Below are 24788 nucleotides of genomic sequence, written 5' to 3'. Positions count from 1 at the left end.
TTGTTTCTAGATTATCAGTGGAGCTCCACTCCCGTGCGGGCAATTTTAATTAACACTAACTACCAAAGGGCCGCTCCGGGCACTTGGCGCGTGTGGCTCGCACCTGCCTGCAATGCGCCGCGTGGGCCGCCCGCTGATGGCCATGGGGAGCCTCCCAGCTTTGCTCTGGCGCCGAAGCGCTGGGATTGGGACCGCCCTTCCTCCGGACTAGCTCACCCTGGAAAAGCTGGGAAAGCTGGGGTTGCTTTTTTGGGTTTCCTCGGACTCTGGGTCTCCGTTGGCAAAGACATGCCCAGTTGGGAGGAGTAAGGCCTGAGAGAGTTGTTTTAGTAAGTGAAACGATTTAATTTTTTAGATTTTTATTTTTAGGAAAGTTACGAATGCCGATAATTGTAAAAATCAAGAAGGTTCATTATGTAAAGCGGCAGCGCTGGGAATCCGTGCTCTACGGGCCTCTGGCATTGCTGCTCCTCTTGTGAGTGAGGCACTCACTGCCCTGCTGTTTCCCTTACTGTCTTTTAAAGGTTGTTTATATTGCAGACAGCCTTGGAAGAGATAGCACCTTCCTCCGGAGCTAAAGGCAGGCGCACTTCCCATTCTAAAACTTCAGGCTCCCTAAGCTCATGCTTCCCCTCCTGTAAAGCAACCCATTTGTGCAGGTGCCAGCTGGCCCTCTCTGCGTCTCCCTGGGAGAACTGAAATTCAGGGAACAAAAATGTTCATGCTCTGCTACTACTTCTGTGCATAATAAACATGTTTGCCGTTGATGCAAGAATCCTGTGTCTTCTACCAGCATCCACGAAACTGTGAAGTGTGGCATGCTGACTTGTTAGCTTGTAAGTAGAGGCAAAACTCAGATCTCTCCATTTTTGACAAGCAGCCTTCCCCCACCCCAGCCTCTTATCCAGGGAAACCTCTTTATCTCCCTTCATGGTTCTAAATTAAGCCTAGGTTGCTGTTTCTTGATTTTTTAGACATAGGCGCTGTTGTCTACAATGAATATTTCGTTCTTTCTTTCTTGCTGTCCTTCCTCCATCTGCATCCTTCCTTTTTTCTCATCAATACAGATAGATCATAATTTGGGTCAGTCAAAAGCCTTGTATGCTGTTTGCCTAATGATACTAATATATTCACAGGTGAAACATGGTTGGCTATGAATACTTTTATTTTCTTTCAAAACTTTTTACCTCTGGAGTTAATAATTATCTTGTTTTTCCATATTCTTAGTTTTCTGTGTTCCTCTCAGTGACTGAACCCTAAACTCTCGACCAAATACATGAAACTACTCTCAAGAAATTTGATGAGTTTTTCTCATAATTCATCTTCCTAAGAAAGCCGGGAGGTCAGGCCGTCTGGCCTGCTCTGATCTAGCACTGCCCCCGACCCTGCCACACAGCCGTCTGAGGCCTGTCGCCACTGCCCTGGGAACTCCCTTCGCCACTGTGTGTGCTTCTCTTGAGTTTTTGATCTTTCTTTTTTCTTGGGTAAACATATCCCCTGATAGCTTTCTAATAAAGGGTGTGGAGAAGGTAAACTTTTTGAGAACTTGCATGTCTAAATAGATGTTTTATCCTCAAGTTGAATTTGACAGTTTAGTTAGGTATAGAATTTTAGGCAGGAAATACTTTTCTTTCAGAATTATAAAGGCCTGTGCTGTTGCCTCCTATCTTCCAGAAGTGCAGAAGTCTAGAACCACTTTGAATCCAGATCTTTCCTCACTCCTTTTGTAGAAATTGTCTTGGTCCCCACACTCCACATTTTACAACAATGTGCCTTGGTATAGTTCTGTTCTCAACAACTGTACCAGATACGTAGTGGGCCCTTTCAAACTGAAGACATGCCATTAAGTTCTGGTAAATTTTATTTCTTTAAAAAACCTCTCTGTTGTTTTTACTTCTTTGATTGTTGTTGTTGAGACAGAGTCTTGCTCTGTTGTCCAGACTGGAGTGCAATGGCGTGATCTCAGCTCACTGCAACCTCCGCGTCTCAGGTTCGAGGAATTCTCCTGCCTCAGGTCCCGAGTGGCTGGGAGGAGTATACGCACCCGCCATCACGCCTGGCTAATTTTTTGTATTTTTAGTAGATGCGGTTTTGCCATGTTGGACAGGCTGGTCTCCAACTCCTGATCTCAGGTGATCTGCCCGCCTTGGCCTCCCAACATGCTGAGATTACAGGTGTGAGCCATCGCGCCCGGCCCTATTTTTACTTCTTATCTTTGAATAAATATTCCATTCACATGGCACAAAACTAAAAACTATATACATTCTTTATTCCTCCTTTCTCCCTTCTTTGGGTTGTACATGGTATCGTTTCTTGTTTGGTTGTTCAACACAGAGGTTAGGGATACCCATCTTCACCCTGTTTTTTCAACCCCCAGCCATGCAGTTGAAAATCCACATATAACTTGACTTCCTCAGAACTTAACTCCTAATAGCCTATTGTTGAGTGGGAGCCTTATTGATAACATAAAATGCATTAACACATATTTTGTATGTTATATGTATTATATACTGTATTCTTACCATGAAGTAAGCTAAAGAAAAGAAAATGTTGGCTAGGTGCAGTGGCTCATGCCTGTGATCCCAGCACTTTGGAAGGCCAAGGCAGGCAGATCATTTGAAGTCAGGAGTTTGAGACCAACCTGGCCTACATGGCAAAACCCTGTCTCTACTAAAAATACAAAAATTAGCCAGATGCACTGGTGGCACATTCCTGTAATCCCAGCTACTCAGGAGGCTGAGGCTGTAGAATCACTTGAACCCGGGAGGCAGAGGTTGCAGTGAGCCAAGATCACGCCACTGCACTCCAGCCTGGGTGACAGAATGAGACTCCATCTCAAAAAAAAAAAAAAAAAAAAAAAAAGGTTGTTAAGAAAATCACAAGGAAGGAGGAAAAAATATATTTCCTATTCATCATTAAGTAGAGGTGGAACATCACAAAGGTCTTCAGTGTCACTGTCTTCACGTTGAGCAGGCCAAGGAGGAGGAAGAAGAGGAGGGGTCGGTCTTGTCATCTCAGGGGTGGCGGAGGCAGGAGAAAATCCACAGATAAGTGGATCTGTGCAGTTCAGAACCTGCTATTCAAGGGTCAACTGTATGTAAAAAATTTAGTGGAATCTCCACCTTCCCTCACAAATAACAATTTTTCTTAGGTGTTTTTTTGGGGGGGGTTATCCTATTTGTTTATGTAAATACAAACACCTGTGGATATATGGTCTTATTTTCCCTTGTCCCTACATGTGAAGTGGCATCATATACACCTTTTGCACCCTGTTTTTTCTCACTTATAAAAATAATATATTTTTGTATTCACACTTAAATTGGGATATGTTATGACTTTTCTTCTCTGTTCTCTTTCTTCTCTCTTATTGGAACTGCCGTTTTTTGATTATACCTCTTGGACTTGTCCTTGAATTTTCTTTTTATTCTAAAAATTTCTCTCCTCTGGGATATTCTCATAGCTTCATCTTTCTTCCTGAGGGTATTTGATTCTTTGAAAGTGTGTGTGCACACGTGCACATGCACGCTAATGGCACTGTGTTCTTGTTTCATTGATGAGATAGCTTCTAAGTTTCCTTTTTCATACATAATCTTTATTTTCTCCAGGTTTTCTTTAAAAAATTGTTTTGAACTGGGCATGGTGGCTCACGCCTGTAATTCTAGCACTTTGGGAGGCTGATCGCTTGAGCCCAGGAGTTTGACACCAGCCTGGGCAACATAGGGAGGCTTCATTTCTGCAAAACACAAAAAAAACTTAGCCAGGCATGTGGTGCATACCTGTGGTCCCAGCTACTTGGGAGGCTTTGGTGGGAGCATCACTTGAGCTCAGGAGTCGAAGCTGCAGTGAGTTGTGATCACACTACTTCACTCCAGCCTGGGTGACAGAGCCAGACTCTGCCTCAAAAAAAATATATTTTTTCCATGTGATTGGCTTTCCTTGCATGTTAGGGGATCCTGGATTGCCTGCACATGTTAAAACAGATAGGGAGCTCTGAGGGTAAATGTGTGGGAGGGGGCTGTTTCCTGTAGGGCGGGTGGCTGACTGTTTTCACTTGGGGAACCTCCTGTGCCAGTTTCTTTGTCGTTTTTCGGCAGGCAGGTCAGCTCGCACAGAAAAGATTCTCCCTGTCTCCAGCATTCTGGCAGCAAGGGTGGAGAGAGGGCTGGGGTGGGGGCCTTGGCATCTGTTGACTGTTCCTGGTTTCAGCATATTTCTTTTTTTTTTTTTTTTTTTTTTGAGACAGAGTCTCGCTCTGTCGCCCAGGCGAGTTACCGGATCTCAGCTCACTGCAAGCTCCACCTCCCAGGTTTATGCCATTCTCCTGCCTCATCCTCTCGAGTAGCTGGGACTACAGGTGCCCGCCACCTCGCCCGGCTAGTTTTTGTATTTTTTAGTAGAGACAGGGTTTCACCGTGTTAGCCAAGATGGTCTCGATCTCCTGACCTTGTGATCCGCCCGTCTCGGCCTCCCAAAGTGCTGGGATTACAGACTTGAGCCACCGCACCCGGCCGATTTCAGCATATTTCGACTGCCCTCCACTGTGTCTGGTGTTTCTCAGTCCAGATATCCTGTCCGGAGAAAACCCTGCTGCAGGAGGGTCACCCAACTTTGAGGAACAAAAATGGATATCTAACTGTTTCTTAAACTGAGTTTCAACAACTTTCCTTATTTTCACTGACCCTTGCCCTTCCGATGTTCTTGGTCTTTGCCCAGTTCCTGAGCATTCTCAGGACTCTGTAAATCAGCATGGGTCTCAGCTGGCCTGCCATGCCGTTTCCTTGGGTCAGCCAAGTAGTCTGCCCACCGTCCATCCACTTTCCACCTTTCCAACGCTGGTGCTGCCATCCCTTTCTCCAATTTTGGGGCTTTTAAAAATTTAGAAAATTCAGTTACTGTCATTTTAGTTGGTTATAAAGTGGGAGTTTGTGTTTATTCCATTGTTTTTACTTGGAATTTATATTTTTAATGTGGAGAATTTATAAACAAGACAAGCAATAAGAGGCAAGCACTAATTTTGCACCCCTTGTCCCTGGCGCTATTAACACCTCTGTATCTTTGCTGTGCACATTTATATTTTGTTAGAAAAATGAGATAATACACTATATGGTTTTTACTCTTTTTTCACTTAAATTATATGAAGAGCATTCTCCAATGTCAGTATTCTGCATTAAAAAAAAAAGATTACACAAAAATGTTATTGTATAAAGTACAGATATGCAAAGAAAAAGCCCCATAGTCCCAGCATCCAGAGATAATAATCATTGTAATATTTTGGTATCTGTCATGCTAGTATGTGGGTATGTACAGGGCAAGTACCTTATTCCTAAAATAAAAGGAAAATAACTTTTTTTTTTTTTTTTTTTATAAGACAGAGTCTTGCTCTGTCATCTACGTTAGAGTGCAGTGGCACCATCTTGGCTTACTGCAACCTCTTTCTCTCAGGCACAAGCAATCCTCCCACCTCAGCCTCCTGAGTAGCTGAGACTACAGGTGAGCCACTACACCTGGCTAATTTTTGTATTTGTTGTAGAGACCAGGTTTCATCGTGTTGTCCAGGCTGGTCTCAAACTCTTGGGCTCAAGCAATCTGCCTGCCTTGGCCTCCTGAAGTGCTGAGATTACAGGTGTGAGCCACTGTGCCTGGCTGACATATTTTACTTATTTATTAGTATTTTTTTGAGATGGGGTCTCACTCTGATACCCAGGCTGAAGAGCAATGGTGCAAACACGGCTCACTGCAGTCTCGACCCCCTGGGTTCAAGTGATCCTCCCCTCAGCTTCCTGCATAGCTGGGACTACAGGGCACCATCACACCCCCACGCTGATTTTTAATTTTTTTTTGTAGAGATAGGGTTAAACCTTTAGATACCAAGGTTTTACTAATACCAGGTCAAAGGGGTGCAAGATAAATGTTTGCCTTTTATTGCTTGTCTCTTTTATAAATTCTCTACATTAAAAATATAAATTCCAAGTAAAAACAATGGAATGAACATAAACTCCCACTTCATAACCACTCAAACCATAGTAGCACCAATCTTATCCTGTTGCCCAGGTTGGTCTTGAGCTCCTGTGCTCAAGTGATCCTCTTATCTTGGCCTCCCAGTGTGCTGGAATTACAGACATCAGCCACTGCGCCGGCCTATTACTTAATCTAATACATTTCTGTGCCAAGCCCTTGGGAGACAAATAATTACAAATAATTCCCATAACAATGATAAGTTCATACATTCATTAAGGAAATGTTTATTGAGTGCTCACTATGTAGGTGCTAAACAAAACAGCACAGTCCCTGTCCTCTAAGAGATACATTCTAGTGGGTGGAGATAATGAACAAATACATGATATATAGTATGTTAGACAGTGAAAAGTACAGTGGAGAGGGAAAAAAAGAGGGCAGGTAGAATGGAGTGAGTGCACTATTACGTATCGGATGGTGACGTAAGACATCACTGAGAAGGTGTTATTTGAGCAGAGGCCTGAAGGATGAGAGGAAGTGGCCATGCAGATATTTGGGGGAAGAAATTTCCAAGCTGAAGGTACAAGCAAGTGCAAAGGCCCTTTTCTTATTTTGTGTGTGCTGCTGTAGTAGAATACCCAAGACTGAGTAATTTATAAATCATAAACATTTATTACTTACAGTTCTGGAGGCTGGGAAATCCAAGATCAAGGCTCCAGCAGAATTAATGTTATATTTACAGAAAAGATACAAAAATAGTACAGAGAGTTTCTATATCCCCTCCCCCTACCCAGCTTCTCCCAATGGTAACACATTACATAATCATAGTGCAATGATCAAAAACAGAAAAATGAGCATGGATTTATCAAGGAAACTACGGATCCTATTCTAATCTCACCAGTGTTTCCATTCACATCCTTTTTCAGTTTCAAGATCAACCCAGGATCTCACAGTGCATTGAGTTAATTCTCTTTGGTCTCCCGCAGTCTGAATGGTTCCTCAGTCTTGTCTTGTCTTTCATAACCCTTACATTTTCCAGGAATACTGATGAGTTATGCTGTCAAAAGTTCCTCCGTTTGGTCCCCCTGGTGTTTTCTCCTAATTGCACTGAGGTTCTACATTTTCACAGAGATGAAGTTGGGGCCTTCTCACCACATCAGGTCACAGGGTTCATGAGGTCCATGCCTTCTTATTGGTGATGTTGACCCTGACCACTTGGTTAAGATGGTTTCTGTCAGGTTCTTCCATGATAAAGTTACTATCTTTTCCTTTTTAGTTAATATATTGGGAAAGATAGTTTGAGATTACAGAATTTTTTTCTCAGATTTGTGCCTACTAATAATAGCTTCATCAGTGACTCGTCTCTGAAATGATTTTTATTGTGGTATTTGCCTAGTGATGATTTTTCTTTTTCCCTCTTTCCTTCTACATTTTATTACTTGTAATTCTACTATAAAGAAGTGCTGTCCTTGTCCCTCATTAATTTTTTTAAAGTAAGTACTTGTGTATAGCCATGTAAGTTCATGAATATTTATTTTACTCTATGGGTTATACTCCAATACTGTCTTTATTTTGTTTCTCAAATTGTTCTACCTTTGATCATTGGGAGTTACTTCAGGTTGGGTTCTGTGTTCTTCGAACAAACTCTACTTTTTTTTTTTTTTTTAATATTTTCTTAATTTCTGGCACCACAAAAAATTCTAGGGTCATTTTGTATTTTCCTTGCTTCAGCCCTGAAATCAACCACTTCTCCAAGGAGCCAGAGTTATTTTTATTGAAGAGGGTGTTTTATTTTATTTTATTTTATTTATTTATTTATTTATTTTTTGAGAGGGAGTCTGGCACTGTGGCCCAGGCTGGAGTGCAGTGGCCGGATCTCAGCTCACTGCAAGCTCTGCCTCCCGGGTTTACGCCATTCTCCTGCCTCAGCCTCCCGAGTAGCCGCCCGCCACCTCGCCCGGCTAGTTTTTTGTATTTTTTAGTAGAGATGGGGTTTCACCGGGTTAGCCAGGATGGTCTCGATCTCCTGACGTCGTGATCCGCCCGTTTCGGCCTCCCAAAGTGCTGGGATTACAGGCTTGAGCCACCGCGCCCGGCCGAAGAGGGTGTTTTAAAATCAAGATCTTGGAACTAGGTGTCCTCATTATTACTGGGGTATCATCACATTGGGCCCTCTTTAAATAACTTTGTTACTTTCACTATAAGCTTTTCGTTATTTTCTTAGTGGTTGCCCTGGGGATTACAAATGAACACCTTAATTTAGATGAATGTCAACTTAATTTCCATTTCAAAAGTTCCTTTATAGTTCTGTTGCCTCTCTCTTTTGTAGTATTATTGTCATATAAATTATATTTTTATACATTATAAGCCCATCAACAGTGTTAAATTTCTTAATGCAGTTGCCTTTAAATCATATAGGAAAAGAGTTGCAACCGAAAATACTTTTTTTTTTTTGAGATGGAGTTTTGCTCTTGTCACCCAGGCTGGAGTGCAGTGGTGTGATCTCAGCTCACTGCAACCTTTGCCTCCTGGGTTCAAGAGATTCTCCTGCCTCAGCCTCCTGAGTAACTGGGATTACAGGCGCCCACCACAACGCCTGGTTAATTTTTTTGTATTTTTAGTAGAGACAGGGTTTCACCATGTTGGGCAGGCTGGTCTCGAACTCCTCACCTCAGGTGATCCGCCCACCTTGGCCTCTCAAAGGATTGGGATTACAGGCATGAGCCACTGCTCCCAGCCCCCAAAATACATTTATGCTTTTATATTACCTATATATTTACCTTTATCAGTACTCTCTGAATATTCATGTGCATTTGAGTCTAGTTTCATTTTATCCTAAACGATTCATTCTCCTTTCATATTTCTTGTGGGGCAAGTCTGGTGAAGACAGGTTATCACAATGTTTATTTGGGAGTGTCTTCATTTCTTGTTTTTGAAGGACAGTTTTTCTGGATATAGAATTCTTGGTTGAGGCTGGGCACAGTAACCCACACCTTAATCCCAGCACTTTTTGAGGCCAAGGTGGGAGGATTGCTTAAGACTAGGAGTTTAAGACCAGCCTGGGCAAGATAGGAAGACCTCTGTCTCTTAAATATTTTTTTTTTATTTTATTTTGGTGGCACATGGTGGTAGTCTTATTTGAGAGGCTGAAGAGAATTGCTTGAGCCCAGGAGTTCGAAGCTACAGTGAGCTATGATTGCACCACTGCAAAAATAATTCTTGGTTGATAGTCTTTTTCATTCAGCACTTTCAATATGTCATTTCACTGCTTTCAGGCCTGCACTGTTTCTTATGAGAAGTCAGTTCTTAGCTTTACTTCTTTCTTTTGAGATATCTTTTTCAACAATTTGATCATGATGCATCTAAATGTGAATCCCTTTGAGTTTACCCTACTTAGAGTTTGTTCAATTTCTTGGATACAAAGATTAATGTTTTCATAAAATTTGGGGCGTTTTGGGCTACTATTTCTTCAAATAGTCTTTCTGCTCCTTTCTCTGTCTTCTGGGATTCTCATTATGATTGGCATACTTGGTATTCTGGTACACTTGATAGTGTCTCAAAGGTCTCTGAAGCTCTCTTCATTTTTCTTCATTCTTTCTTTCTATTCCTCAGACTGTATAATCTCAATTGACCTGTCTTTGAACTCACTTGATTCTTTCTTCTGCCAGTTCAAATTTGCTATTGACCCCCATCTAGTGAATTTTTATTTCCATTATTGTATTTCTCAATTCCAGAATTTCTATTTTTTTTGTCTCCTTACTGATAGTCCCGATAATTTGGTGAAACATTATTCTCATAATTTCCTTTAATTCTTTAGACTTTGTTTCATATTTACAATAGCTGATACCTAAAGTCTTTGCCTAGTAAGTCTAACATCTGGGCTTCCTCATAGATTGTTTCTATTGACTGCTTTTTAAATTGCTGTGTATGGCATGGGTCGTATGTTCCTGTCCTTTGTGTCTTGTTTTAAATACTACATCAATTATTGAAGTCAGATTACCTCCTCTCCAGGGTTTGCACCTGTTACTATTCCTTATTGTTGCTGCTTTTGGTTGGTTCTGTGTCTTTCCTGGACTAATTCTGTAAATTCTGTATTCTTTGTTATGTTTGGTTCCTGAAGTCTCTACTCAGCCTAGTGGGTAAGCTAATGATTGGACAGATTTTCTTTTTAATGCCTTGAACCAATAAATTTTCTAGCTTTTGTCAAGTGCATGCGTGTATATTTGTCCAGTCATGTCACTGATGTATCAGCGGGCAGTTTACAACTGCCTTTACCTTCATTTCTGGCATGAATTGAGTTTCAAGGTAGGCCAGAGATGAGAGCTTAGGACCCTCTCAGGACATGCATACATCCCTGCACATGCACATGGACTTCTAGATTCCCAGGAATATGCTTGAGCTTGTCAAAGTTCCCATGGACATCTTCCCAGATTTTTCCTTTTAAGTTTCTTGGTCAGCCTTTTGTTAGCCTCACCTGATAACGCTGCCTCAGGCAGCCACAGGGTTACCCAGTTGCCACTGATTATTCTGCAGGAAGGGCTGTTTTCAGAGTGAGCTGACTTAAATAAAGACAGGTCCTGAAAATGAAGCTTTTCAGTGAGTTGCCAGACAAGTCAAATAGAGGCAGTTGTCTAGTAGTGGAGATCTGGGGGACCTCCAAATTCATTCTGCCTCCTCCAGTGGTTACTAGGTTGCTGGTTTTCACAGACACTAAGAGGGCTGTTGGTTTTCAAGGCTACCATGGAATAAGGAAGGGGGGCATGGGATTAGGGCAACTTAAAATGCCACTTTCTGCTCTGAGATTCAGCTGTTTTCCTTTAATAAACACGCCTCAGTTTGTTGCTAACCATTAGTTGCTTTCCAAAGTTCTGAAAAAGTTGATTTTGACATTTTTGCCAGTCTTGTTGCTTTCATGAAGGAGCAGATTTTGGGTGGCTTTTACTCCATCCTCATTGAAGTAGAAATCCTTTAGATATTAAAATTATAAATTTATACAGATCCTTTGGATTCAATCAACACCACAGGGTTCTTTTTATGGCCTCCCTTCCTGATATGCAAACACCTTTTTCCAACAGTGAGAAACTAAATTTGTATTATCTACAACACAGGTATGTATTTGTTTGACCTTAGTATATACATAAAAATTTCAGAATTGCTAACCCACACCCCTGTGAGAAACACATTTTCTTGAGTTACTTTTTAAAAAGATTGCTGGCTGCTGTGTTGAGAACCATGGGGAACAGGCCCTAAATCAGTGGGAGCAGTTAGGTGGTTACTCAGATTATTCAGGTTAGAGATGGCAGTGGCTTGGACCAGAGCAATGATGTGCAAACTCTATTGTGAATTTGAACGTGAGAGATGTAGGTTGTGTGCTGCTTATGCGAATCTAATGCCTGATGATCTGAGATGGAACGGTTTCATCCTAAAACCATCCCCCTCACCCCACCCGTCCATGGAAAAATTGTCTTCAACGAAATCAGTCCCTGGTGCCAAAATGGTTGGGGACTGTTGGTTTAAATGGTGAGGCATGGTCAGATTCCGGATGTGTTTTGAAAATTGAACCCATAGTATTAAACTGATGAATTAGACAGGAGATGTAAGATAAAGAATCAAAGATAATGCCAATTTTTGCCTGAGCAATTGGAATAATGGAGTTGCCATTAACTGAAAGCCTGTGGAAGAGATTCAAGTTCTGGGAGAAAGATTGGTTTTGCTCATTTTAAGTCTTAGACATTTATTATTCAAGTGCAGATAGATGCCCAGTTATCCACAGGTAGCTGAATATATCAGTCAAGCATTTAGGAGAGATGTGGACTGGAGACAAACATTTATGAGTTATCAGTGTATAGATGGTGGTTGTAGGAGTGGTCAGTGCCCTGCATATATCCTATGATCCTAGGAACTGCCAATGTGTTCCTGCCAACTTTCAGCTGCTGCTATCTGGTTTTTCTTTCTTTTTAGACAGGGTCTCACTCTGCCACCTAGGCTGGAGTGCAGTGGCACAAATCACAGCTCACTGCAGTCTTGAATCCTCAGACTCCAGGGATCCTCCTATCTCGGCCGAGAAGCTGAGACTATAGGTGTGTACCACCATGCCTTGCTAATTTTTAAAAAATTCTGTGTAAAGATGGGGTGTCATCATGTTGCTCAGATATTTTTTTTTTCTTTTTAAACTGTGGAAAGCAGTTCTGCTGGTACACATGGCAAGCCAGTAACTAACACGTGCTAGAATAGCCCTCCACTCAGTTACCCTGGGAAGTTGTTATATAAATACTCCAGGTCTCTTGACCCTTAGGTGGGATAATTCTGAGGTATATATTTTGCCAAACTCCCCAAAGTCTCCCTGTGGCACCAAACTCTAATTGCCTACTACCATAGCTGGCTTAACAGTAAACTTTTCATTGGCTGCTTTCTCTTTCATACAGTTTCCCCAATTTCCTACTGATTACTTTCACGTGAAGCATTGTTTTACGTTCTGCTTCCAGGAGAACCCAAACTAAGATGGTTTAAAGCTATGACATTGGATGGGATCACCAAATAAGTGAGCACAGAGAAGAAAAGAGGTGCAGACTCCGTGTGAGTACTGAAACCCTGTGACACTGAGAGGCCAGGGAAATGAGGAGGAAACAGCGAAGGAAACGGGATGTGCACGTGTTGCAAGGAGGTTGCAGGGAGGAAGGCAGAGCTGGATTCCAGTAGGGCTGGGGATTGTCAGGACAGTTTGAGGACAGTGCAGTGGAGGGTGACATAATGATGGGCCATGGAATTTACGTTGAATAAGAAGAGAAGTACAGGCACGAGGGAAATGACCTGTGAAAAAGCCATAGAATCAACGGATTAAAATCTCAGTGGGGTCAAAGAATTGTGGGGATTGAGGACCACAGGAGAATTGTATACACCATGGGGTTATTGGAGAGTGAGATACTTAAAACTGAGATTTTGGAGGGGTGCAGTTATTGTTATTAAAAGGACTGGGCTCTAGAATAAGACTATAGAACTGAGTGTCTTCTCACTGGAGGAAAGAAAAAGGGGCTGAGGGAGGCTGAGGTGGGCGGATCACTTGAGGCCAGACGTTCAAGACCAGCTTGGCCAACATGACGAAACTCTGTCTCTACTAAAAATACAAAAATTAGCTTGGTATGGTGGTGCATGCTTGTAATCCTAGCTACTCGGGAGGTTGAGGCAGGATTGCTTGTATCAGGGAGGCAGAGGTTGCAGTGGGCTGAGATGGTGCCATTACACTCCAGCCTGGGTGACAGAGAAGACTCTATCTCAAAAAATAAAAATAAAAAAGGTTGAGAGGCCAGGGAGTGTATTAGACCATCACTTGGATATTGAAATCAGCAATGATTAGTAGTAATGGGGTGACACTGAACTGGGAGCTAAACTCTTCAACAAATAAGAGGGAGTAACCAGGCTGGGAATAAAAGGTAACTGCAACAAGAGTGAAATGAAGACAGGTTTTTCTTGAACACTCACACAGTATTTCGTAGGTGGCAAGCAGTTCTAAGCAGTTTATAAATAATGTCATTCAATCTTCATAACAACCCTATAAAACATGTACCATTTTACTCACTTTTACATATAAGGAAACAGAAACAAAAGAGGACAAAGAACTTGCTCAAGGTCTCCAGCTAATGAGTGGTGTGCTAGGATTTGAGCCCAGGCAGTCTGGCTCATTCTAACCTCCATCCATACTGTGATGGCTATTCATTCCAATGTGGGGAAGGGGGGATATATTTGGAGAATGATCTAGAAGCAGCAATGAGAAGCCAGAAAGGCACCTATCTGAACGAAAGCAGCCACTCTCAAAAGTGCTGCCAAGGATGCCACATACTCAGGGGGAAACCAGATTTAAAACTGGGAAGTCTGTTTTAACTTGCAAATGATAATTTTGTTTCACTGCCTATATTGGTCTTGTATTGCCTTTGTTATTCCTTGCTCCAACAACTAGCACTTTCAGAAACATGTTGATAGAAGGTAACTGGCTTTAATATTTACTGAGAAATGTTTTATTTTGCAATTAAGATGACTGTTTAATTTTGATTTAGCAACAGATAACATTAAGAAAATATTCTTTGCAAAACTGAGTTTGCTAAAGCTAGATGTTGAATTTTATCAAATATAGCTGCTAGAATTTTTCAGAATTTTTTCCCCTTCGGTTTTCTTATAGTGATGATTTATTAACAGATTTTTATTATAGTGATTTATCAACAGATTTTTATTATAGTGATGATTTATCAACAGATTTTTCATTTTCTGAAATCTCGCATTCTTGGGATAAAAATATCTTGGCTATTGTGGATGTTTACTATATAGCTAGAATTGATGTGCTCTTCATCTTACTTGTGATTACATTTAGGAACCACCCCCCTCCACCCCCGCCCCGCCCCCAGGACACTCTGGCTTAAGGTCCTTAGCTTTAATCACATCTGCAAAGTTTCCTTTGCCATATAAAGTAACAGTCACGGGTTCTAGAAATCAGGACCTGGCTATCTTTGGGGGCCAACTATTTAACCTAGCACAGACGCTTTAGGACTTTAGGGCTTAATTCTCTTCTGGACCCAGCTGAGAAAAGCTGTCTAGGCAATATGCTCGTTATATCTACAGATGGCACAAAACCATGCCACGTGACTGAATCAAGACCCGGCTGACTCTGAAAAACAGAACTCCACAAAGCGTAATTCAAAAGCGTGTGACGTGCTTGCATTCTGTGTGGAATGGAAGGATTCAAGATGTCAGCTGGCAATTCCAGGAAAAACTGTGATTAGGCTTTTCTTAGAAATGGCATCTGAAGAGCATATGGCGAGGCCTGCTCTTCTAGGTCTGGTTGGACCCTACAGGGAGCAGGCCTTGACTTTGTGAGTGAGCCTGGCTTGCCTTCCACACGGCAATGCCCCCTTGGAGAGGAATCAGGATTGATGGTGAAGCCAGGATGCTACACAGGATAGATGCAGAGGAGTGTTACAGGCTTCTTCACGATGGGCAGATCGGCCTCAAGTGGTCAGAGCTTTCCAAAGGTGGGTGTGCACAGTGGAGAATTTCCTCTCTGTAGAGAGAGCCCTGAGTCTGGATGACCATCTGGCAGGGATATGTAGGGGAAGAAGGTGGTGGGTACTGACTTAGATGATTACTTAAGGTTCACTGTCAAACTTTGAGACCCCACTCAACTACTTCAAATTTTAGTTGGGGAAACCAAGTCCCAGAGAGAGAGGTCACTTGGATTTATAAAGTTAAAAGCAGAGTCAAACATACATCTCACCACTTCTGGTCATCCTCAGATATTAATACTCAGTTTTTCAAACAACATGCAAGGAAATAAATTCAGAGGTAACATTTAACTATGATTAAAAAAAAATACCAAAACCATAAATTTTCAAGGCAGTAATTATCTCAACAGTGCTTTGAGAAGGAGAATGCATTTGCATTGGGGAGGAAGGCACAGAGTCGAGTCTCGGCTGTGCTGCTGAACCCTGAAGGCCTGTCAGAGGCTGCCTGGAATGGGATGAAGAGCAGGGAATCAGAAACAGGCAATCTGTCCAATTTTCAGTGAAACAAGTTTCATAATTTTAGAACCTCCCAACATCCAAAATCCTAGACACAATGTTCCTTTGAAAGAATATATTTTCTTACTAAGTTGATATCAGAAATAAGCAGTTTGTTCTTACACACTTTCTGAGGACCTACATTTCTATGGCATTTAAATCTTGGATATTTTTAATGAACATTAAATCCCAGGGAACTAACACTGCATTTCACAATCTCTGAGCACTGATCGATGTTCTTTTTAATCCTGTAGAATTTCTCCACATATTCAGAACGTCCTAAAAGCTCCACAAAATCTTCATCATGAGTGATTACCAGAAGCTGGAAGTTACGCTGCTGCGAGCGACTTTTTATTATCCTGAAACAATATATTTAGAACATATTATTAGTAAAGAGCATAACCCCTTTGATTTGAAAAGTCACTGCAAACCTTGCCAGACACATGAACTTGTGCTGTGTGTGTCAGGGCCCCAGCTACCCTGCAGGAAGTGGAGGAGTGACCGTGGACCTTCAGGCCAGCCAGGCAGGAGTCTCATCTCCTCTCCAGACGGTAGGGACACATGGGCTGACTCCTCACTTAGGTCTGGTTTAGGGACTCATAGGAATACAAGAACTAGTTTCTTCCAGAAGTTCTCACTAAAGCAGGTATAATTATTTTATTGAGTTTTCCTTATATACCCAAACTGTTCAACTATAGAAGGCTTATTCCTTCGCCTGGGATTTTCCTGACCTGTTACTACTTTTCTCTGGAAGAAAAATTTTAAAGTAATAAAGACAAAATGCAGGTAAGGGGAATAACACTGCTTTCTTAAGAGCTGGGTCTACTTAGAATTCTGCCACCACCAGTCACTAGATGCATCATTACTATGACACACAGGGATGTGAGTGGGTGTTCTGGGAACATTTTGCTGAGGTAACCAGCAATGTGACTGAAACCTGAAAGACTTTTTCTTTTAGCTAGCCACTTATCCCCTTCCTGGAGCTGGATGTACTTGAGGTTTCAAAAGCACTTGCCCTTACTTGTGATGGCTGCAGAAAGGTGGCCCTGTGCTGCTCAGCTCTCCTTCTGGCCCTCTCTGCCAGTAAGGGTCTGCCTGGAGCCAGGAGTGCCTGAAACACCTTTGACCTCAGGGAAAGTGCCTTTTTCTCTGCCAGCATAGTCCTTACGCAAGAGCTGCTTGACAACCTTGGCGTCTGTACCCACCCCAGGTGAATGTGGTAAAAGGTATGTGCAATTTTACCCTCACTGGATTTTACCTAATCTCGAATAAGCTTTTTGAGTAAGAGCTCTGTCATTCTTCACAGTTGTCTGACACATGTGGAAAGCTGGGGAGACAGTCCTAAATCCACTACCACTACCTACAGATGTCTTAGCAGGGCATGCTAATTACTGTGCATGACATGTGGGTTCCTCTGGTAGGTTTACAGGAAAACCAGACCAGGAACCCCTCCAGTGACCCTCTCCCTGTGAACACACTTGGGGAGCGGCAGGATGTGTCTGGGACTGCTATTCACCATCTAGTTCCTTTAGGAGGGATCTGAAGAATTACTATCAAAAGGTAAAGCCCAGGGCCTGGCACCAACTGGCTTCCCCAAGAAGTGGGGAACACAGCTAGAGAACGTTTTCACCACAGAACTCTCTTGATCTTGAAAAACTATCACAACCTGTCCCCAAATGTGAGATACTTACTCAACCAGAGCATGTGCAAGAGATTCAATGTTTTCTCGGTCAAGATTTGTTGTTGGCTCATCCAAGGCAATGATGCCACAGTTGAGGCAGAACGTTTCAGCCAGGGCCAGGCGAATGATAAGTGAGGCTAATACCTGGAAAAAAGCCCCTATGTGAGAAGCCCAGCACAGACCTTCTCATCTCATGGCAGGCAAGCAGTCCTGACATGATCTTTTCAGAGGGAAAAGTGGGAAACACCACAGGTTCACTGTTAGGTAAAGCACTGCCCTCTGGGAGAGCCCAGCACTGGGACCAGATTCTTATGTCCTCCAGAAGGAGAACCTGCATGATCTCAGCCCATCATTCACCACAAAACAAAATGCTCAGAGCAATGCTGATGCCTTCACATAAAAAATTACATCAGCTACAACCAACTTGAGACCAAAGGCTAGAAACAGAGACAATGCCATTTATCTGTAATTTTAATAAACCTGTAGGATTAGCAACCTTAAAAATTCTTGACCTGGCTATTTTCCTGATAATGGGATCTGTCAGAAAACTTTGACACACTTTCTAGAGCCTCTCACTTTTTCTCAGCTACCTTTAAATTTCCATATTCTTGTGTATAATTCTGAGAGTGAGAGAATAAAAAAGAAAATCCTAGGTCAAAGTATCAGGAGTATAGAAGTGTGGTTTCAGTTAAGCTTACCTGTAGAAAATCCAAGTAACTGGAACTGTTAGGCATTTTCACGGTTACTAGAAACCTAATACTAAAACCCTCAGACCTAACTGAAGCCATCTGAAGATACAAGACAGACAGAATTGACAGAGTAGGGCTATTCTGGGAAGTATAAACTACTCTGTTGTGAGCTGTAAGTCCCCTTTCCCCCTCAATTTGTGGGTGGGTGTGCACGAATCAGTGAGTTGGTAATTTTAGAATAGTTTACGTCTTGTCTTTGATGCCTAGGCAAGCCAGAAGACAGAGCCACAGCTTGGCCCTGTGAGGGACAGGCATTTCCTGTCTTTGAATCCAAACTGCTGTCAACTCTCCCACCACCCACTCACATGCAGAGTCCCTGGCTGGCTTCGAGAGCCTCAACAAAAGCCAGTGTTAGGTAGGATGGACGCCCACCTCCATTATTTGTTCTCTCCCCTCACACCAAGGGGGCAATTATTGCTAATTAATTTTCATAACTCAGAATAGCTAGAGAAAATCTTTTTCCTCAAGATATTTTTGTAAGTATTTTTAATCCAAAGAGACCATGTTTCACACTCTGTATTTTCTCATTTATAATTATCACTAAAAATCACCAAAGTAGGTAGGGATACTGATTACAGATCACAAGCTGGTCATTTTTGTAGACTGATTTAGATAGTAATCTGCAGATGCTTTAAGTTGGTATCAGCTGTCTAGGCTGACAACATAATACATATATGCATGGCATGTTCTTTTTTTTTTTTTTGAGATGGAGTTTCGCTCTTGTTGCCAGGCTGGAGTGATCTCGGCTCACTGCAACCTCTGCCGCCTCCTGGGTTCAAGCGATTCTCCTGCCTCAGCCTCCCGAGTAGCTGGGATTACAGGCACACGCTACCATGCCCAGCTAATTTTTGTATTTTTAATAGAGATGGAGTTTCACCATGTTAGTCAGGCTGGTCTCGAACTCCTGACCTCAGATGATCTGCCCTCCTCGGCCTTCCAAAGTGCTGGGATTACAGGCGTGAGCCACCATGCCCCCAGCTGCATGGCATGTTCTTTAAGCAAAAATTGCAAACTATGAAAATGGGTTAGATAATGTGAGCATCCATTTCTATGATTTTAGAATTTTATTTAAAAAAAATCAAGGGCCTAGAGGTGTTCTCAAGTGTAATCTTCTGCCTTAATCTGAAAGCAGAAAGCTCAAGAATCTGTGACATCTTTGTTACAAATCTGTGCACAGTGAAGGACCCAGCCTTGTTCCCCAAGGATGCCATATTCCTGACTCTTTAAAACTTCATTCCTCTTCCTGATTTCCAACGCAGGCTGTCCTCACAGAGCCTCACCTGATGAAAGGGGCCTGACCCAGCAGCTAAGTCTTTGAGTATGTGGTGGTGGGGACTTAGTCCTATGAGGAGCTACTTCCTTAGTGAGACTCCCTCCTATGTTCATTCTGGCTTAAGCTAGAATCTGGTTTGCAATACTATGATGTCACTGATTCTGAAACATCTTATGGTTATAATTGCATTTTTTCATTCCTGCTGGCACATAAAATAGTGGTACATCTTATAACTGATGAGACAGTAACCTTATTCTGATAAGGAGTGCCATGAAAACTCTAACAGGTCTTCAGCTTCTTATTCTACATTTAGCCTGTGCTGCAAGAATGCTTCAGGCCCTTCTTTTAAAAGTCTACTTTACATAATGTTGCAGGAAATGATGGTTAGCTTCAGGAGAGTGTAATAATAGTAGCTGAGCCTGATTCATATTATGTGCCAGCAAAGAGCTTCCCACCATTCAGGTGTAGCCTTGGTGCTTTCACTGCACTGATGTGTGTTTCTCTCTTTCAGTTACTTGGGTGAGTTGGCTCCCCAGGCTTTTGAGATACCTGCCTTTTGTCCAGCACTGCATCGTCCTCGCATATCCAAGGCCGTGTCTCCCTTCAGCATCACCACTCGGTAGTTATAATTCCGCCTTTTATCAGAAGCTGATACATTTTCATCGGCATCAGACCGTATTTCTATGTATTCAATATCTGACACAGAAAAAAGAATATTTTAAAGGAACCTATGCTCTGTAGCCTTTTGTCATTTACAAACGTTATCAAGTAAGCCTAGGAACAACACACGAGGCTGACATTACCAGGGGAAAAAAATGGCTGGTGTGGAACCTTTTTCTCTGGCTGGGAGGATTCAGGAGCCTGGTGGTTTGGCCAGAAGCAACCCAGATGCTCCAGTTCCTCAGCCTCAACTCTTTCTTAGTTTCCGTTAAGAGCGTCCTCCGGGCTAGGCATGGTGGCTCATGCCTGTAAACCCAACACTTTGGGATGCCAAGGTGGGTGGATCACCTGAGGGCAGGAGTTTGAGACCAGCCTGGCCAACGTGGTGAAACCCCATCTCTACTAAAAACACGAAAATTAGCCAGGCGTGGCAGCGCACACCTGTAATTCCAGCTACTACTCGGGAGGCTGAGGTGGGAGAATCGCCTGAAGCTGGGAGGTGGAGGTTGCAGTGAGCCAAGATTGCGCCACTGCACTCCAGCCTGGGTGACAAAGAAGAGCGAGACTATCTGAAAAAAAATGTTTCCTCCGGACGGTTTTTTCTTATCGCATTTTGGTTTATCCCTATCTATACTATGACAGAACCTATTATGTCATCAGCTAAATATAATGCCTACTGCAGTCAAATATGTAAGTCCTGTTAGGCTCTAGAACAGAAAACTTTACATTTTCTTGCTACAAGATATTGCCAAGATAAGAATTTTTAGAAAATCTCAAAGACATGCTTAGAAAGGGGTCCAGGGAGGTAATGCTGGCATGATGAGAGGTCATAAGGGGAAGAGCTGTGGAGAGGGCTTTGGAAAGAGCATTTGTGATACACCATGGTACTCACCTTGTCCACGATAGGTACTTCGCCACAGGTCACGAATAATTTTATTGATTTCTTCCATTTTCATACTGTGAAATTTCATTATTGCTCTGGAAAAAGAAGCCATTGGTACTTTATATATATAAAAGATATATAATTATGTGTAATAGTAATACTAAAATACATAAAATATATAATGTATATAAAATATAAATAACTTCCTCAATATTTTCAATGGTAAAAGTGGAATATAGTAAGAGCTAGAAAAAATAAACAGCAGCAAAACTTTGCTGCTTGGCTAATACTGAAAATTGGTAGGCTTATTTCTAGTGCTCCAGGGTTACCCTTCTCCATATTCACTCTATAGGATACAACAAATACTCCTTTAAGTAAATACTTAAATACTGTGAAAACTTCAGGAAACATAATTTTGTAGACTTTTTTCTTAGGCCGTGGTAACTTATTGGAGGCACTGCTTCCACTGATACTCACGGGTCACAGGAAGGCCTGCTGAATGAACGAGAGGGAGTTAAAGGGGAGGAGGTTTATGGCTGGCCAAGCAGCCGGCAGTCTATGGGGAAAATATGAGAACAGTCTATGGGGAAAATATGAGAATCGCTGGAACTGCCGCCTTGTCCCTCTTCTATCACTGTTAGGGCTTACCAAAAGTCAGCTTCTTACGCTGCTTTTATTCCTCAGATCTTACATTTTTACCAATGGGAAGCTCTGGTTCAGCGAGAATGATTTACAAGCTTAAGCTGAACTGATATCAAAATTTTATTTTACCTTCCTATTCATAGATTCAGAAATCCTAATTCTAAATATTAACTTCCATCTTTATATTCCAAATCCTAACTCTAAGCACTAACTTCCACTTGGTCCAGACATGTCCCTGTCCCCAACTCTCTTTTAAGGTAGTAGTTTCTAAACACTAAAAAGAAAGAACAGAAATATTTGTAAAAACAAAAGTAGCCTGTCAAAACCTAACATTGTTCCCACCACAGTCACCTTTCATCAAAAAGCCCTTAAGTTCTCTGGAAGCGGGTTTATGAACTAATAAATGTTGCACCAGTGGTAAAAAGGCAAACATTACTGCGATCACCATACAAAGGATGTGAGGCGACTTACTTCCATTTGCAGGCCTCTTATCTGATGCATACAAAAAAAGAAACTGAACATAATGCTACTGCCTCTGTAGAATCATTTCATGATCTTCTGGTTCACCAGCAAGAGAGAAAGAAATGACTCAACATAAATACATTTTAAATATCAGATGAAGGACTGTGAAGTAGTAGAAGACTGGAAAAAACCATATTCTGCTTGTTGATGAGAATGCAACAAGTCTCCATTTTCTACCTTATACATTTATCCCAGCCTAACGTTTTATGCTCCTTTCAAAAGGAGACAAAACATCTAAGTATTTCCTAAAAACAAAACAAAACTGATGGAATGTTAGACCAATCATGTAAAGACTGCCTTTCCATAGCTTATATATTATGATCCTGATTTTTCAAATGACATTAAAAAAAGTTATCTTTCCATTCAAGTTAAAAATCTTCAAAAACTAACATAAGCATTCTAATGTGGAGAACAAACTCCAGACAGGGCAGGGGTGGCCAAGGCGCACACATGCAGTCTGCCTTGGCTCCCTTATACAACACAGGTGGTGCATCCTGTCCCATGGTCAGGTCTGCTGAGACACAGCACTGTGGGAAAAAGCTCTAGTTCAGGGAGAGGTCTCAACCCACCAAAGAGTGTGTCGGATGGAGCTGATGACTACCACTGTGGGATGGACCATTAATTCATCTTCATATCCTGTCTACTGTGGAATTTACAGCTGTACTGTGTAAGAGATGTGGATGATGAAGGTTGCTACATAAGGGAATAACAATGATAATAATGATTATTATTGATGACCATTTACTATATGCGAGACAAAACTATGCTAAATAATCAATGTCATTTAATCCTTACAATACTGGGAATTAGATACTGTTATCTCCATTTACTGTTAACAAAACTAAGATTCAATGAAATCAGTAACTTGTTCAAGATCAGAGAAAAGTGGCTAGGATATTAATAGCCCTTTAATATGATAGTTAAAATTGAAAAGGCAGTCAAAATTCCATCTTTTAAAGCCACCAGACTCAGTTTTATGAGGAAATGTTATCAAATCTTCAAGATACACCTAGTTCCCAAGTATATAAAGTGTGACACAGCAAGGAGAAACATAAGGGGAAAAAAGTACAAGGCTATTTTGCTTATGAATATAAACATTCTAAATAAAACCAAATTTAGTAGTAAGGGTAGTAAAAAGAATACATCATGACCAAGTAGTGTTTACAACAAGAAACAGTAAAACTGGGGAAAATAATTCAATTATTGTAGTAACAGATGTCAAAAATAACATTTGATACACTATAACACTGAATTTTGATAAAATATCCTAAGTGAAAAATCGAAGAACGTTTCTTAACTGGACAAAATGACTCCCTCAGATATCCACAGAAAGCATCAAATTTAATTTAAAATATATAGAAGTGTTCCTCCTAAAACTAAGAAGAAGAGAAAGATGCCTCCTATTATGGCTGCTCTAAAATAATGTCCTGGAAATCCCTAACAACTTAAGGATTTCACAATTCAAATTCCTAACTAAAAAGAAATGAAAAATGAAAAAAAGAGAGAAAAGCCTGTTATTGCTTTTGCAGGTGACAGAACTGTATGCTTAGAAAATCCAAGAAAATCAACTGAAAACTTATTCAGACTAATGAGGTAGCCAGAGATAAATATATAAAAATGAAGTTTTATTATCTAGAGCAAACACCAACAGGAAAGGCAATAGAAAAAAAAGGATCCTATTCACAGTGGTGATAAAAACCATAAAATGCCTAGGAATAAGTCTAACAAAAGGGTATAGGAGCTGGAGGAAAAAGCTGTAAAACTTTACCATAGGAGAAAAGAACATGATTGAGTAGGAGATGCATACTAAGGAGTCCAGAATGGTAGATTTGATATTACAAAGATGTCCGTTCTCCTCAAATAATCCATAAATTAAATACAATCCAAACAGAAATCCCAATATGATTAAAAAATGCTTAATAGAATCCATAAGCTGACTCTAAAGTTCACATAGAAGAGATAATACAAAAGAAAAAAAATAAATTTTAAAAGTTGGTGTACAAAGGAAAATCCAGAAACAAACCCAAATGCATATAGAACGTTAGTTTATAACTGCAACAGTTCAAATCAACTGGAAAGGTTTCAATAGTGTTACAAAGGATAAAAAAAAAAATTACCTGTTATCTAACCTCAAAATAAAATCCAAATGAATGAAAGGATTAAAAGCTAAAGTATTTGGGCAGCTGAGGTGGGAGGATCGCTTGAGCCTGGAGTTTGAGCCTAGGCAACATAGTGAGACCCCATCTCTACAAAAAAATTTAAAAATTAGCTGGGTGTGGTGGTGAGTGCCTGTAGTCCCAGCTACTTGGGAGGCTGAGGTGAGAGGATCACCTGAGCCTGGGAAGTTGAAGCTATAGTAAGCTGTGATCATGCCACTGCACTCCAGCTTCGGTGACAGAGTAAGACCCTGTCTGAAAAAAACAAAACAAAAGCTAAGGTAAAATAAAACCATCAGAAGAAAACATTTTGATAATTTTAGGATTGGGAAGCCTTTCTAAACAAGGAACAACATAAATCAAAAGACTAAAGATCTGACTACCTAAAAATGAAAAGTTACAAAAGATACCATAAAGAAAGCTGAGGTAGTTGGGCACAGTGGCTCATGCCTGTAATCCCAACACTTCAGGAGGCCGAGGCAGGCAGATCACTTGAGGTCAGGAGTTTGAGACCAGCCTGACCAACATGGTGAAACCCTGTCTCTACTAAAAATACAAAAATTAGCCAGGTGTGGTGGTGCATGCCTGTAGTCCCGAGGCAGTTGACAGAGGCCGAGGTACTTGCGAGGCCGAGGCAGGAGATGGAGGCCGAGGCAGGAGACGGAGGTTGAAGTAAGCTGAGATTGTGCCACTGCACTCCAGCCTGGGTGACAGAGCTAGAC

The 24788-nt window shown here is 41.5% G+C and overlaps 1 protein-coding gene and 1 long non-coding RNA gene across 3 annotated transcripts in view; one reads left to right on the top strand and one right to left on the bottom strand.

The window, feature by feature from the left end:
• The first annotated feature begins 149 nt into the window (after positions 1–149).
• Positions 150–19930, top strand: LOC112625810. Its single transcript, XR_003119783.1, has 2 exons — positions 150–329; positions 19715–19930. It is a non-coding gene; the product is annotated as an uncharacterized LOC112625810 (long non-coding RNA).
• Positions 15216–24788, bottom strand: part of RAD50 (RAD50 double strand break repair protein) — an 87652-nt gene continuing 78079 nt past the window's right edge. For both annotated transcript variants that reach the window (XM_025387171.1, XM_025387172.1), the window contains exons 22-25: positions 20756–20841; positions 19757–19899; positions 17192–17325; positions 15216–15859 (exon numbers count right to left, since the gene is read on the bottom strand). In XM_025387171.1, the coding sequence (XP_025242956.1) occupies positions 15673–15859; positions 17192–17325; positions 19757–19899; positions 20756–20841 (550 nt within the window). In that variant the 3' untranslated portion in view covers positions 15216–15672. The remainder of the gene's footprint in view (positions 15860–17191; positions 17326–19756; positions 19900–20755; positions 20842–24788) is intronic.

Source organism: Theropithecus gelada, chromosome 6 (genome assembly GCF_003255815.1).
Source record: "Theropithecus gelada isolate Dixy chromosome 6, Tgel_1.0, whole genome shotgun sequence".
Taxonomy (NCBI): domain Eukaryota; kingdom Metazoa; phylum Chordata; class Mammalia; order Primates; family Cercopithecidae; genus Theropithecus; species Theropithecus gelada.
This window is presented reverse-complemented; position numbering and strand designations above follow the sequence as displayed.